Consider the following 14,526-nt stretch of genomic DNA (forward strand, 5'->3'; position numbering starts at 1 on the left):
TGTTCCTTTTCAGGGTCTAAAATGAATTAAGTACAACTTCAGATCAACAACAACACAACAACATGAAGTTATAATTTTCTGTATGACCTGGTATAGACAGGAGTTTACGACTGAAAGGTGCCAAGGGTCACAAGTCTTGTGGTTGTTCAGATGTAGTTTTGCAAAACTAAGCTGTGCTAATAAATAATGAATATGTGTGAAGTTCAATGTGTCATCTGCTGTTTGTATTTACCCCATTTTAAGACCTACTAAGAAACAGATTATTATTAATATGCTCTAATATGTAAAACCTTGGAAGAGGGCGGTGTACTTTCTTTTTTATGTCTATATTTTATTAGACTTTCTATTTTTGGAAGTTATATGAGATTCTTAACACAAAAACTCAACAAAAAACCGAGAACTGTGTTTTTATTTTCTAATATGACAACATTTGAAAGTGGAAATTGCAATAATCTAGTCAATACTGGTTCAGTCCTCTATATCCATTTCAACGCAAAATGAAATCGCTCAAGTTAATGTTCAAACAAAACCACAATGTTCAAACAAATGATCTCATTATTTGTTAATGCTGGCTCTGCACACACACAGAATATGTGTATTTGTGGTTTGTCAGAGTATGTGTGAGCAAAATTCCTGCTGGCCATCATCCAAGTCCTTTAGAGGTCAATCGGCGGTCGTGGAGACCAAAGCCATCAGGGTGACTCTGTACACATTCATCCCATCGCCCTTTAAAGTGAGAGGCACGCACATCTGCACCACCTCATAAGGCTGAAACACACAGGCGTAAACATGTTGTCAGACAGTATATACATACAAGTATATACACATTGTGTTTCACACAGGAAGACATTTTAAACCTAATTCTGCTGAAAGTCTTAAATAACACTTTTTTCTCGTGCTGAAATCAACAATATTCCCTCCACATTTTGGAACCCATTTTTCACAACCATGCTTTAACTTTGCTGTACTATTCAACTACATATTGAGTTCCTTGGAAGTGAACTTTTATGACTTTTTTGTGATCAACAGCAACAGAGATTACCAAAGACAACTTACTTTGTATCCAGTGTGGGGTGTCCATGTGATCCTGATGGCGCGTCGCTGGCCTGTGTCCACGTTGCCTTTGCTCGGCTCCACATTAAAGCCCCGCTGCTGCAGGGTTGCCACATTATCCCAGTAAAACTCACCACCCTGGTAAAAACAGAGAAATGTCTCTTTAAACCATGATAGTGAATGCTGTGCTAATGTAAATTCAATCCCCGTGTTAAACAATGAAACCTGTGGCAGCAGTCGGTTTTGTTTCTGAAAGCTTCAGGATGCTTGAACATCAGCACGTTACCTTCTTACTGGTTTGTGCGGAGCGGATACAGCCCACTTGCAGCTCCCTGACTGCAGGTGTGATGGCACCTGAGCTACACCTGGCCTTCAGGGTCACCAACACAGGAATGGTGGGGCTCTCCGTCACCTCTGACTCTGCTAAAGAGAGGCATTTTGGAGGCTTTAGTTCTTTAACTACAAGTCATGGATTTTCTTACATCTCTTTAATGATCACACAACCATCAGGGAGAATTAACTCATAAACTTTTCTGTCTTGAATCACCTCTGTGTGGTTAAAAAAAACTAAACAAAATTAAACTTTTGGAGTGGCCTACGCATATCTGGACTTAAATCAGGTTGAGGTTGAGATCCTTTGTTATGAACTTAAACAAGCCGCTCATGCTGAAAAACCCTCCAATAAAGGTTCCTCCACAGCGATGTAAAAGATACACTATCAGTTGTCACAAACACTTGATTGGAGTTCTTGCTGCTAAAGGTGGCACAACCAATTATTAGGTTTAGGGGGCAATTACCTTTTTTTACACAAGGCCAGGTATGATTGGATAAAATGTTTCCCTAAATCATTGTTTAAAAACTGCATTTTGTATTTACTCAGGTTATCTTTGACTGATGCTGAAATCAATCTGTGACATTTAAGTGTGACAAATATGCAAAAAGCGAAGAAACCACAGTGCAAGTTCACACACTTTTGGCACATACTGTATTTCTGCTGCACAGAAAGATGACAAAATTTAAAATATAAAACCTCTTGCACTCTTTAAAAAGTACTACTTCCTTATTCAAGACATTTAGAATATGCACATTTCATCAAGTCAATTTTTGCTCAGTGTCAGTGAGAGGCGTTCGGAGCAGCATTTGAATGCACCAACACCTCTTGGATTCAGTACAGTTTACTACTACCTCACTGAGGAGGTGCAACTATTTCACACGTGGATTCGGTGGTAAAATATGATCTGACTGCTGGTGACAAGCGCACGGGCTGTCAGCAAGCTATGATTAGCATGAATTACTTCATCACATACGCTGGCCTTGCTCGCATAAATCACGAAAAGTGTATGCAAGATATTAGTCATCTTTACAGTGTCAGTGTAAGATTTTCCCAGTATTTAAGAGCATATTGGAGAGAAAACAGTGAAATTGAATCGTGCCACCTGTGAGCTGAGGTTCACTGGTTATGACTGGGGGGAGCAGGGATTCAACAGGCGCTGTCAGCGGGTCTCCGCCACACAGATACATGCTATGTGAAGAGGCTGCACCCTTCAGCTCCATCACACACACTTTACTCTGAGAGACAGAAATGGTACAGGGTTATGGTTGTTATATCATCAAGACCAGAGAGGACGTCCAGTCTGCAGTAAGGACATCTAAATAACATGAATGCATTAGGAACAGTGTTTTAGCCTTGGCCAAGCGATCAGTTTTTATAAGCAGTGATTGAGGACAAGGACAGGGTGAGAGCACGCATGCATTCACAGCTGAAAGCGCGTGTAAATCTGTACACGTGTGCGCCCCTCTGACCTTATTCATGAGCTCTATGGTGAGTTTGTCAGAGTAGTTGACAGACGGGTGGTCAGGCTGAAAGGTGACCGTGAATTCTTGGCTCTGCCCTGGAGAAATGCTGCCCTCTACTGGCACCACACTGAACACACTCAACCCACTGTAGTTCTGAGTCCCTGCACAAGTCAGAAAACACGTTGCTTGGTCAGTATGAAAGAATTGAACTGTTGGAGCACATTACCCTCCTGTTTCTTTAAGCAAATATTCTGACATTTACAGCATTATTACAGTTTTATATGTGTTTGTCTGTCAGTGGGATTATGCAAAAACTGCTAGGTTTAATTTATGAAACTGTGGAAATTTAAACTATTGGGCTATTTGGTGCAAACTTGTGCTCTCTTATACAATACTTCTAGTAGGTAATACTGTATTAAAGTTCAGGTCAAGTGTAGTCAAATAAATTCACATCTACGTGAGCAGTGAAATACGGACAAAGTGTTAAAAATACAAGCTGCAATCTGTTTTCACTTCTGGAGCTCCAAACAAATCTTACCCACAGCAGGGTGGACATGGGAGTTTGCATATCTGTCTAGCAGAAAGGCCACCCGGTCAGCTCCACCCTGAGGTCTGAAGGGAGAGAGACTAGCGAGCATCACCCTGAAGCTCACTGGCACCGCTGAGCTGTTCTGCAACTGCAGGGAGAATGAGATTTAATGCCAGTGACCGAGGCTGTTTTCCCCTCATTACTCTGTAGTCTAAAAATATCTTGCATGGTGCTGCCTTTGTTTTTCTTAATGGTGACGTGATGATGAAAATAAAATAGTCCAACAAATACGGGAACAATCTGAGAGGAAGTGCAAAGAAGGGATGGGAGACCAGGAGAAAAAGGAGGTAGAGGAGGGTTAAGGAGAGATCTATATGGAACGACCCATTTGAAAGAGAAATAGAAAACACCCAACACGTTTTTAGCATCATCTTTAGCTGTGAGTGTTTTCATATGGCTCAGAGTTATACTAACGCATCCATGACTATAACCATAAAACCTGTGAGTCTCCTGACTATGACTAACACATGAAAATGGCCCCTTTTACCATTTTTACTCGTTCCACTTAGTGTTTACATGAATCATAAAATATGTTTACGTTAATGTACTTAAATAAAATTACATCAAAGTTAACCAAGTGAGTTTTTTTCAGTCCACTAAGAAATTAGTATTCAAAAGTAACTAGCGACAGTTTATTTATTTTTTTCGTATTAACTTTCACACACCTTCACGACTTGTGAGGCAGTCTCCTTCTCCAGCACATAGCCAAAGTCAAGAACATCTCCATTGTGGGAGGAGGTGACAGCAGGGACTACTCCCTCCCCGAGAAGAGTCATTTCCAGGGTCATTTTCTGGCACCGCACCTCCAGCATGTCACAGCACTGGAACAGTACAGGTTAGATGAGTGTGTTCATCATTATACTTGATTAATTTTACATAAACAGGTACAAAGAAGACTCAGTGTATTAACACAGATGGTCGGCTTGTCACTCGTAACAAAAAACAAAGCTAAATTATAATATTTACATAGTTAACCCACCTTTTTTCCCAAAGTTGGACTGAAGGCGAGAATCAGAGTGTGTTTTTCTCCAGGTCTTATGGATCTAAGAGCATTGAGCAGGGAAAAGGGACTGTACACGTCCAACACCGACGAGCTCAGCTTATAAAGGGTTAAAGAAAAGCTACGGTGAATATTATAGTAGTAGAAGCAGTGCATTGATTTTGTTTTTTGTAATCTTTGATTTGTGGACATGAAAGTAAAACATGTAAAGAGATGCCATTCATGAGGTGAACTGGATTAAATGTCCAGGTACATCTGAAATGATGGAATAATCTCAGGTTTCACTGTAGAGTGTTGGTGGTGAAGTATTCGCATAATCTGTGCTATCGGTGGTGATCCATTTGAACACATAACATCTTTTTCTTCAACTTGTTGTTGTTCACATGTCATCCCTGATAGGACTTTTCCAGATTTTTGCAATTTCTTTTTTAATTTAGCATGAGCTAAATAGGATCTGTTTGTCTCTAGCAGAAAGTAGAGACAAACAGAAATTATGGTGAAACTAAGGAAATGAAGTGAAACAAAAGCCCCAAAGCCAGACTAGAAATGTGGATGTTGAGATTAATAGTTAGCATCTTCAACGCCAGAGACACACCAACAGCCTGCTTCCATCCTAATGCAATGATGGTGAACAGAATTTCATTTATGATGCTGCTGGCAAATGTCACAGTGCGCACTATAAATAGTTTTCTCCAAACCACAGTCTATAAACCTTGTAATCAGTGCGATACCATGGTGTCTGAGAGATTGAGAGATGGGCCATGAAATGCACCTTTCTCCAGATTTTGATATCCTCAAATCACCACCTGTCTGTGATGATAAATTCTTCTGGAGATAGACAAATAAAGCACATTTTCTTTGTTTGTCTAATTTGGGTGACCTGACTCTTTCATGCACAATTATTTAGTTCTCAAAGTCAAAATGGAACTTAAACACCAAATATCTGAATTCTGCTGTGTATAAAGCAACACAGTGTGCACATAATACACATTACTGAAAAATCCTTCACACAGATAAATTCAGAAAAGGGAAAAAACCACATACATATGACATATGTATTATGAATATCGCGAGTATCACAAATGTTTAAAGCTGTCAGCAAGGTAATCAATAGTTTTGTAAAAAACAAAAACAAAGGATACATCCAAAGATTCCTGTGAAATGTTCTGAACTGTAAACCTTTTAATCACTCTTTCTCCTACAAATGGAAGACACAAATACAACAAGGTAGATAAGAATAAAAATCCAGCATTATTTAAGCGTTTTTAATGTAACTATACATTTTTTATAAATGACTCACCCACTGTCACCTGATGGAAGTTTATGATATTGCAGCCATTGTTGGATATCACCACTAGAGGGGGTTGTACAGCAGCACACTGAAGCTTCAAGTAGAGCGTATTGAAGGGACTGAGGAGGTAAAGGACATCTGATGAATGCAGATCCATATATGTTGTTGTTTTTGTTTTGTTTTTTTAAATTAAAGTGAAGCTTAAACGACTTAAGAGATGTAGAAGTGTAATATGATCTTCACCATAGAAGCTGAATACCTTCTTGTAATATAATTATTCTAACACAAAACCAACCTAGAAAACTGAGCTGGGGCCATTAGCAAAGTTTTTTTGATTGGAGTATTAACTTTTTTGAAATGCACCTTTTTTGAACTATTTCTGAGATTTATACCAGCTGAAGAAATCTTCTATTTCTTGGACATACATGCTCCCTTAATAGACTATTAAAACTCTAGAGGCATTAAGTTACGCACACTTATTTGTATAAAAAGAAAAGTGGTAAATGCTCCACAGGTCAACAACCACATTTTGTCAGGGCTTGTGCTTGAAGTCAGATGTCAAATAATTTTGGTTATTCAACTTATCAAAAACTCCACATGAAAACACAGTTATCTCAAGGTAATGTCACCGTCACAGAAATAGGAAGAAACAGAGGTAAACTGGGAGCCTAACTGTTGTTATGGTTGTCATTACAGGTGGGGGGAGAAGAATCAAACCCAAGTAAAATACCGGGGTCAGGATTGCTGATACCAACACAGATACTGATACTTTTAACCTATAAAGGCAAATTATATAGTGGAGACCAGTGTGTGATGATTTATGAGACCAATCATCATCAATCTGCAAATTTTTTAATGACCACTAAATATTTTTTTCTTTCCACAATAAATGGCTAATACAAATAAACACAACTTTAAACATTTTCATGCATTTTGAAACTAGGTTTTTGAAGAGGTGGTATGCCATTTAATTAGAAAAAAAAAACAACACATAACACATTTCAGTGGGCTACATACTGAACTTACAGGATAAAAACAAAGAATCAATCCTGTTGCTCTAGTATCAATCTGATATCTATATTTGGATGGATCTGCCCACTTCTACATGACAAAAACCTAACATGACGGGGCCTACAGTGTGCTGCACACGTGTATATGGAAGCTGATTATTGACCTCCATGCTGGGTGGACTAGTTTGTCGTCCTCTGGAGGGTCTCCATCTGACACAAAGCAGGGAATGGTGTACTCTCTATAACGTTTCCTGAAGGAGTATAGTAGAGAGGCCTTGGCCTCCTCGTACCAACTTGACCTTAAAAGGAAAAGAGTAACAATTAAACATATAAAAAGACTCCTTGTTGCTAGCACTTTTTTTGTACAATTCCAACAAACCTTAAAGTCAATAGTTGGTATGCCTTCGTTTATTCTTGAACACAGCTTGAACTCTCTTAGGAAACCTTGTAGTTTATTTAAGTATCTTCAGGAATAGTTCTCCAGGCTTGAAGGCGATTCACCATCAGTGACACTAACTCAATATTTTCTTTTGATGCAAACATAACCGCTTCCAAAACCTGTATCTCTTGTAATATCACTTTTAGGAAAATTAGTAATTAGTAATCTGCCGTCCATGACCTTCCATCTATCCACAGCACCTCAACCCCTCTGAAAGGCGCCCTCAAATAAAATGCATTATTTGTCACGGTCCTGGGTCAGTGACCCAGTGTTTTGAGTTTCTTGTGCCTCTGAGGTTTTTGTATTATGTTCTTAGTTCTCTTTGTTGTCCCAGCTTATTCTTTAGTGTAGTGTCTTAGTTTGGTTTTCTTGTATTCTGTTTAGTTCTGAGTATTTAGTAGCTGCCCTCTGTGTCTCTTTGTTGTTGGCATTGTCTGTGTTTCTTAGTTGCTCTGTCTCCCCTAGTCTAGTTTGCGTCTTCCTGTTTTACTTTGAAGGTCTGTGTCTCATGTGAGCGTATCCTACTTTGCTCCCTTGTCTCGTCAGTTCTGATTTCTCCCAGCTGTGCTCTCCTTCTGTGTCTCATTCCCCTCGTTACTTCCCAGTGTATTTAAACCCTGTGTTTCTCTGAGTCAGAGTCGTGTCGTCCCTCATGCTGTGTGGATCTCCCTGTGAGTTTAGTTTGTGAGTTTTTAGTTTAGTTTAGTTTAGTTTAGTTTAGTTTAGTTTGCTTTGTATGACTTTCTCCTGCCAGCAAATAAAGCTGAGTTCTTTGTGTTTAAACCTCGTGCCTGAGTGCCTGCATTTTGGGTCCAACTCCTGCCTGCCGCACAGCAATTCATGACATTATTATTGTTATTATTATTATTATTCAAAGCTCCTCTTTGGATGTTGGCTGCTTTTTGTTCTGTTCTCTGTCAAGATCATTTCACACTGCTTCAATAATGTTGAGGTCTGGGCTCTGGGGAGACCAATCCATGACTGATAATGTTATATTGTGTGTTTTTCTATCTGTGTATCCTTTTACTCCATTGGCAGCGTGTTTTTGACAAGAGCTCAAACATCACAGACTGAAATGCAGCCCCAAACAATGACGGAGCCTCCACCATGTTTTACAGATGGCTGTAGACTCTTACTGTTGTACTGCTCTCTTGTTGTCCTTCATTTATACTGATAAATATTTGGACTAAAAATGTAAAATTTGGATTTATCACTCCATATGATCTGTTGCCCCTGATTCTCAGTGCAGTTCTTGTGCAACCTATTCCCCCTGTTTCCCTCCCTTAAGAATTACATCTTGACAGCTGACCTTCCACTGAGACCATTTTTGATGAGGTTTGGGTGAACAGTAGACGAATCAGCTGAAGGGCCAGATGCATCTCTCAAGTCCTGTGTCAGGTCTTTGATGGATTTTTCTCCCTGTTTCTTAAGAACATGACTTACAGATGCTTCCTTGGTCTGATTTAGACAGTTTTTTTCCTCCAGTTGTCCAATTCCCTCATTTTTAAAAATATTCAACACAAATGAAGTAGAGATATGCAGATTTTTCAGACCTTGTTGGTGCAAGAACAGACTTTTATGTCTGTCAAACTGTGTTATCTTTGGCTTTTTTTTTTTTACAGCTTCAGCAACAGAAACGGGAAAAAATTACGTGTTTTGCTGCTAGTAACAAAGTGCCTAAAGATAGAATTTAAAACTAGTCCTTTGTGTAGACACAACAATGGTTCAGTGGCTTTTTTTATCCTTGAATGATTCATAAGTCAGTGTTAAGTGGCTTAACAAACACAAGTGCATTCACTTGGACTGGATAGAAAATGAGTGAATAACCAACCAAAGTCTGAAGACAACCTTTGAAAGACCTTTATAAAGCCTGGAGAACTACTGCTCAAGTCCACTTTAAAAAATTACAAGAAATTCTGACTCCTTGTAAGGAAATGATGGGTGGTTCATGAATTTTGTAAATTAATATATTTTGTGATCACCGTGAATGAAAAGAAATGGGAATGCTGCTGAAATCAATTAGTCACTGGAATAAGAAGAAAAAACCAACAACAACAAAAAGAAAAAGAAAAGCTTTGGAAGTAGTTGATATTCTAGTGTTGTTGGATCTCAGAAGGTATTCATTAGATTTAGCCTTTTAAAAGGAAGTGCAATTAGAGAAACATTTTTTATTCGCAGTCCAGCAAACTGGATCTGTTTGATTAGATTGAGTAAATAATCTGTAGAAACCTACCCTGGTACTATGTTGCCAGGATCTGGTGATTCACTTTGCTTTGCTTCATTGGACACCTTGCTGTTTTTTGGATTCACCGACGCCTTTTTCCCCTTACTAGGTTCCAGTGGGATCTCCAGTTTTGCCTTACAATGCACATGAACATGAGTGATGGGTTCATACTAAGGTAGGTGACTGAAGGGACTACATCTTGTAAAAAAAATGTTCTGTGTGATTAAGAAAGTAAAAAAAAACATTTAGTCACTTAAGATGTGTTCACATTTAAAAACACTGGCACTAGCAGACAGTGGCTGGAGTGGGAAGGTGGGTGTGAAGCTCTACCTCCTGTTCAGCGAGTCTGTTTCCCTCGAGCTCACTCTCATAGAGCAACTTGGCTCGATGAAGACGACGGAGCGCCTCTTCTTTGATCTCCTGGTCCAACAGTCTGGGTTTGAACGTTACCTGGACAAGACATCTCTGGGGTAGAGGATAGATGGTAATATGTCTGAAATTGCTCAGATTTAGACGATAACACAGGATATTTCTGTGTGTTTCTTTCACGCTACAGTGTTCCTACACCATATCACTTTTTAACTTCAAACCTCTGCTTCATATTAAGGTTGAAATTAGCTTTCAGCAGTGTCCTGTTTTGGGGTTACTGGTTTGTAACAATTCAAGCGGACTGATATATTACCCTGGATCTCTGTGCCTTCTAGCACTTGTGAAGTTGTCACTGTAAATATATTATTCTTAATATCTTGCTTGGAAAATAAAGTTTAAATAAAAAATACTGGAGTCTGGAGGTAAGTGGTCATCTGGAAAATAAGACTTAAAATTAGACTGTCAGAACCAATAGAAGTGATTTTCATTGAGCTTTTTTCCCCCATTTATATCTATAAATAGTGCTTGTTCACTTTCATCAGGTGTCCAGCAGAGAGCATCATTACACTTATAATTCCCTCTGAGCACAGATGGTTTGGTTCCTTAGCTCTGTGCTTATTAAGATCATTTTTAACCAAGATGTAGTAAATAAAAACTAACCACTTTCTCTAATGTTTAATTTCTTTATAGAAACAAAAGGTCACACTATTTTGTCCATTCAGCTTTATAAATGCATTCAGAAGGAGATTAATCTGTTTTTGGAGCTGATGAGAGATTTTGGTGTGCAAATATAACCACCCCCCCAAAAAAGAAAAAGAACAGTTGGAAGATGTGTACTCTTAAGTGGTAAGGACAAAAAAAACAAATGGCCCACATTGTATTATTTTACAGATATTACAACATGAAATTATTCAGTTAATAATTAGTTTCAGCTAACTCTAGAATAAGCTACTATGTAGATTTAAATAGACTGTCTAACTGTTATAAATCTGAAGTCTTCTTCACACTAGCAACCTTCTATGTATAAAACCGGTGGTGTGTTCCTTTAACATAAGTGTAAACTTAATAAGACGTGTTATACCGCACCTCTCCAGGAAGAAGGCGTCCTGCAGACGGACTGATGCCGATGTCTGAGTCCTCTGGCAGGGCGAAGGAGAACAAACGGGGCATTACAGGCGCCTTGACCCCTGGAGAGACTGGTTGTCTATTTTGGTCACGGCCCGTTTGACAGTTGCTCAGGAACAGCATGGCAGTGGACTGGTCACCTACTGCTGTGGCTCCAAACTGAACCAGAAAATGGGAGAGCTCCAGTGGTGGGTGGACACCCACTGCTCGGCAAGACAGCAGAAAATCTCTGATGACAAAATGAATGTTTTTGCTACGGATCAGTAGGTATTGGATTTAATTGAATAAATGGGATCACAACATTCAGTAAAGGCACTGATTAAAATGTCCTATCAACAGATAAGTGCAAAAGACTGAATGTTTAAGCAGACACAATGATGCCATAAAGAGTAAATGTTCTTCATTTACACACAGTGTAGGATTTAAAACTAACCTGTTAATTCCAGACTTGCAGCTGAGCTGAAAGACGTACTCTTTGGCAGTTTGGGCACTAAAAATCAGATCAACCTCCAGGGTTTCTTGTGGGAGCAGAGTACCAAATCCATCATTGGGCTGAACCTCAATAAACTTGATTTAGAGAAAAAAACAAAAGCTTTAAAGTTATAACTCAGGATGTTTTCATGAAATCTAACTTAGACTCTGATGCTGGTTATGGTTGCTGTAGCCATTTAAAGCATTTACATTAAGTAATTATCCCTCTGTCTGTTGTTGCTTTTATTGGTGGCAGCAGAATCTGCCAATCCAAGCACAGGATGCACATTGTCTACTTAAGCACGGGGGATTACGAGGAAACAATGTAGGATAACAGCCTCTCTGTTTACTGTTCACTCTCTTTACACTATAAGAGCTATATAAAGTTACTGTTTATGCAAACCTAACAAATTTTAATAATAGGAGGAACCCTGTGGAATGGAACAAACAGTGAAAGTGGGATGTGGACTAAATATGATTCTTCCATAAACATAACATTATCTGCAAATTTAGCAATGCTTGTATCTGGATCCACGCAACTCTACCTCACTAACACATTAACACTTAATAGAAGAAAAGGTTTTCACATCATTCATGCAGTACCTCAGGCACACCCAAGAAGCCAAAGTCTTGGGGTAAGAGGGACAGATTGGTGAGGCGAATGCTGCTCTTGATTGACTGGTAAATGGAACAGTAGCCAAAGTCCACCTCGCTGTGGTCAAACTGCAGGTCTGAGGAGGTCACAATGGCGTGGACGGTGAAATGGGCAGGCTGCACCTGCACAAACATGAAGCATCTTTACATCTTTGTTCTCCAGACAAACATCTTTATATTAGTGAAGGTAAATCTGTCTTTCTTTTTTAAGTACAACATGAAATTTCTTTTAATTTCACTTTATCATAATAACGCTAACCTGCCCCAGAAAAATTTGGCTTATATAATACAACTCCACGGGCTGTCCTGAAAACTGTTCTGGTATCACATTTTAAATCTTAATTATACATTATCATATTCTGAGTAATAAACATGGGCGTATTACAGACTGATGTTGCTTTAATTTACAAAGACTTCTCAAGTCTGTGAATTAACAGACAGATGCAGTTGAATTATCGAAAGAATCAAATTGATGTTTAACATCAGTCATGGCTAGAATCGAGCAATTTTTGTGCATTCGGTCATTTTTCATTACCCAGCACTGATAGAACTGCGTCTATGTTTGTGTGCGTGTGTGTGTGTGTGTGCAATCCAAAACAGGGCTGTGGCTCAGAGTCGGCTTTACAAAGCACCGACCTAAGTACAATTTTTACAATTAGTAAGTCCTAGTCTATAATTTTTGAGGTCTGGTCATGTCTTTATTTCTCTTTCATGAACAGCTGAGCTCTGTAGCTTTTACAGGAAATATTTCTCAGGCAGCAGTAAAACAGAACATTTGTTCGAGACTATTTTAAGCAGTGGATTAATACACATTTCATGCTCCAATGAGTATTCATGGAGGCAGGGTGATGTGTTTGAGATCCACTCAAAATAAAATTTGGTGTCACGTTTTTGTGAACAAATTAATGTGTATGAGTTTGGAGCTCCTCAATGCAGAAAACTAAGTTCTGGAGCTCATTAGCCTCGTTAGCCTTATTCTCTGACAGCATTTAAGTTCACTTCATGTGAATTGTACTAGACAAGAGGCAATTTTGTTAAATTTTGTCAGGTTTTGTGGATTTTTCCCCCCAGCAGTATAAAGCAGATGAGCTTGTTTACTGCACCATTGATTTCCAGGCTGCTGTGATGTCTGGTGACCAGTTGGTGTATGTATGAATGTGTGTGTGTTTTCATGGTGTAATGCCAGGAGCTCATGACTAGGGGCTGGGGGCAACAGCTTTGGTGCATCACAGGAACATCCTGGCCCGCTCTTTGGCTTCTCGTCAGAGCTACACCCCTTCCATGCCCCAGCCCTCTCTTCTCCACGTCCCAGTAAAGTCAGTGAATAGTCGCTGGCTCGGGAGGTAGAGGAAGGTGACAATTTGGCAAGAAGACTGTCCAGATTTAGATTTACTGAAAAAAAAGCTGGCAAAAGCACAGCACGAATGTCTAAGCAGCTGCTCTGTGTTTTTAATAAACACTGTCTGATGATATGAAGGAATTCAGCTGCAGTTTCATTTCCTCTTGAGAGGAATGGTCCAGAATTTCCACTTATATCCTTGTAAACAGTAGCTGCATTAATGTAAATATATAATGATACATTTATGAACTAATGTCTTAGTACAATCCCCCAAAAGAGTGACAAAACAGGCCAAGAGATCCAGTCAAATACCAGACACAGGAAAGCCAGATAAGTGATTTTAAAATCAAAATCACAGACACCTGAGTCTCACTTATGCATCACACTAAGTTACAAAAAACAAGCAATAGATAAGATGCTGGCATCTTGTCTGTAGTGAGCATCACTGAGGCTCATTAATATCTTAGTACAGGAGTCTCAAACTGGGCCACTTGCATCCCACGTCACCCCTACTTGAGGCCCATATATTGATGTAAAAAAATCGAATTCAATTTGCCCCATGAAGTTACTTTTTTTGTTAGGGTGGATTTGTTTGTTGTTGAAGTTCTTAGAAATAAGTTCTTTAAAAAGCAAAAACTTATTTAACATGAAGGAAATATGAGCAGAGAGTACAAACATGTTGAGGGATTGGCTGTGTTAGCGTTTTTATTTTGTTAAATACGAGCAAAGTTCTAGCAGAAGTGCTGCCACGTGTCTGGCCAGAAAGAGAGTACCAATGTGCTTATTTGGTAGTTCAATGAAAGGCTTCAGTTGGTTAAGAGTGAGAAAAAAAATGTGTTCACAAAACAAACAAACAAAACACTATACGTTCGGAAATATTTGTGGGTGTTTCCTTGTTTTGTACTACTTGGACCCTAAAGTGGCCCTTCAGTGAGATGACAGGGCCAGCAGTGGCCCACAGCTCATTTAAGTTTGAGATCCCCGTCTTAGTATGTAGAATCATGTACTAAACCAACTATATTTCCCAGCAAACAACATTAATTTATTCAAACACGCTGCCAGAGCAGAACCTAAAGCAGAAATGTTAAACTCATTTTACACTGTGGGCCACATACAGCTTGCTTTGGTCTTAAGTGGGTTGGACCAACTTTTTTTCTGTAAGTTG

The 14,526-nt window shown here is 39.1% G+C and overlaps 1 protein-coding gene across 7 annotated transcripts in view; it reads right to left on the minus strand.

The window, feature by feature from the left end:
• Positions 1–392: 392 nt before the first annotated feature.
• Positions 393–14,526, minus strand: part of cfap74 (cilia and flagella associated protein 74) — a 50,547-nt gene continuing 36,413 nt past the window's right edge. For 6 of the 7 annotated variants that reach the window (XM_085144556.1, XM_085144559.1, XM_085144558.1 and 3 more), the window contains 16 exons: positions 11,972–12,145; positions 11,331–11,464; positions 10,859–11,126; positions 9,734–9,868; positions 9,413–9,537; positions 6,905–7,039; positions 5,740–5,849; positions 5,582–5,637; positions 4,419–4,538; positions 4,105–4,260; positions 3,389–3,527; positions 2,857–3,011; positions 2,490–2,622; positions 1,340–1,476; positions 1,057–1,191; positions 393–768 (listed from right to left, as the gene is read on the minus strand). In XM_085144556.1, the coding sequence (XP_085000682.1) occupies positions 664–768; positions 1,057–1,191; positions 1,340–1,476; positions 2,490–2,622; positions 2,857–3,011; positions 3,389–3,527; positions 4,105–4,260; positions 4,419–4,538; positions 5,582–5,637; positions 5,740–5,849; positions 6,905–7,039; positions 9,413–9,537; positions 9,734–9,868; positions 10,859–11,126; positions 11,331–11,464; positions 11,972–12,145 (2,217 nt within the window). In that variant the 3' untranslated portion in view covers positions 393–663. The remainder of the gene's footprint in view (positions 769–1,056; positions 1,192–1,339; positions 1,477–2,489; positions 2,623–2,856; positions 3,012–3,388; positions 3,528–4,104; positions 4,261–4,418; positions 4,539–5,581; positions 5,638–5,739; positions 5,850–6,904; positions 7,040–9,412; positions 9,538–9,733; positions 9,869–10,858; positions 11,127–11,330; positions 11,465–11,971; positions 12,146–14,526) is intronic. The other variant, XM_085144555.1, reaches the window with a different exon arrangement.

This window comes from Neolamprologus multifasciatus, chromosome 20 (genome assembly GCF_963576455.1).
Source record: "Neolamprologus multifasciatus chromosome 20, fNeoMul1.2, whole genome shotgun sequence".
Lineage (NCBI taxonomy): Eukaryota > Metazoa > Chordata > Actinopteri > Cichliformes > Cichlidae > Neolamprologus > Neolamprologus multifasciatus.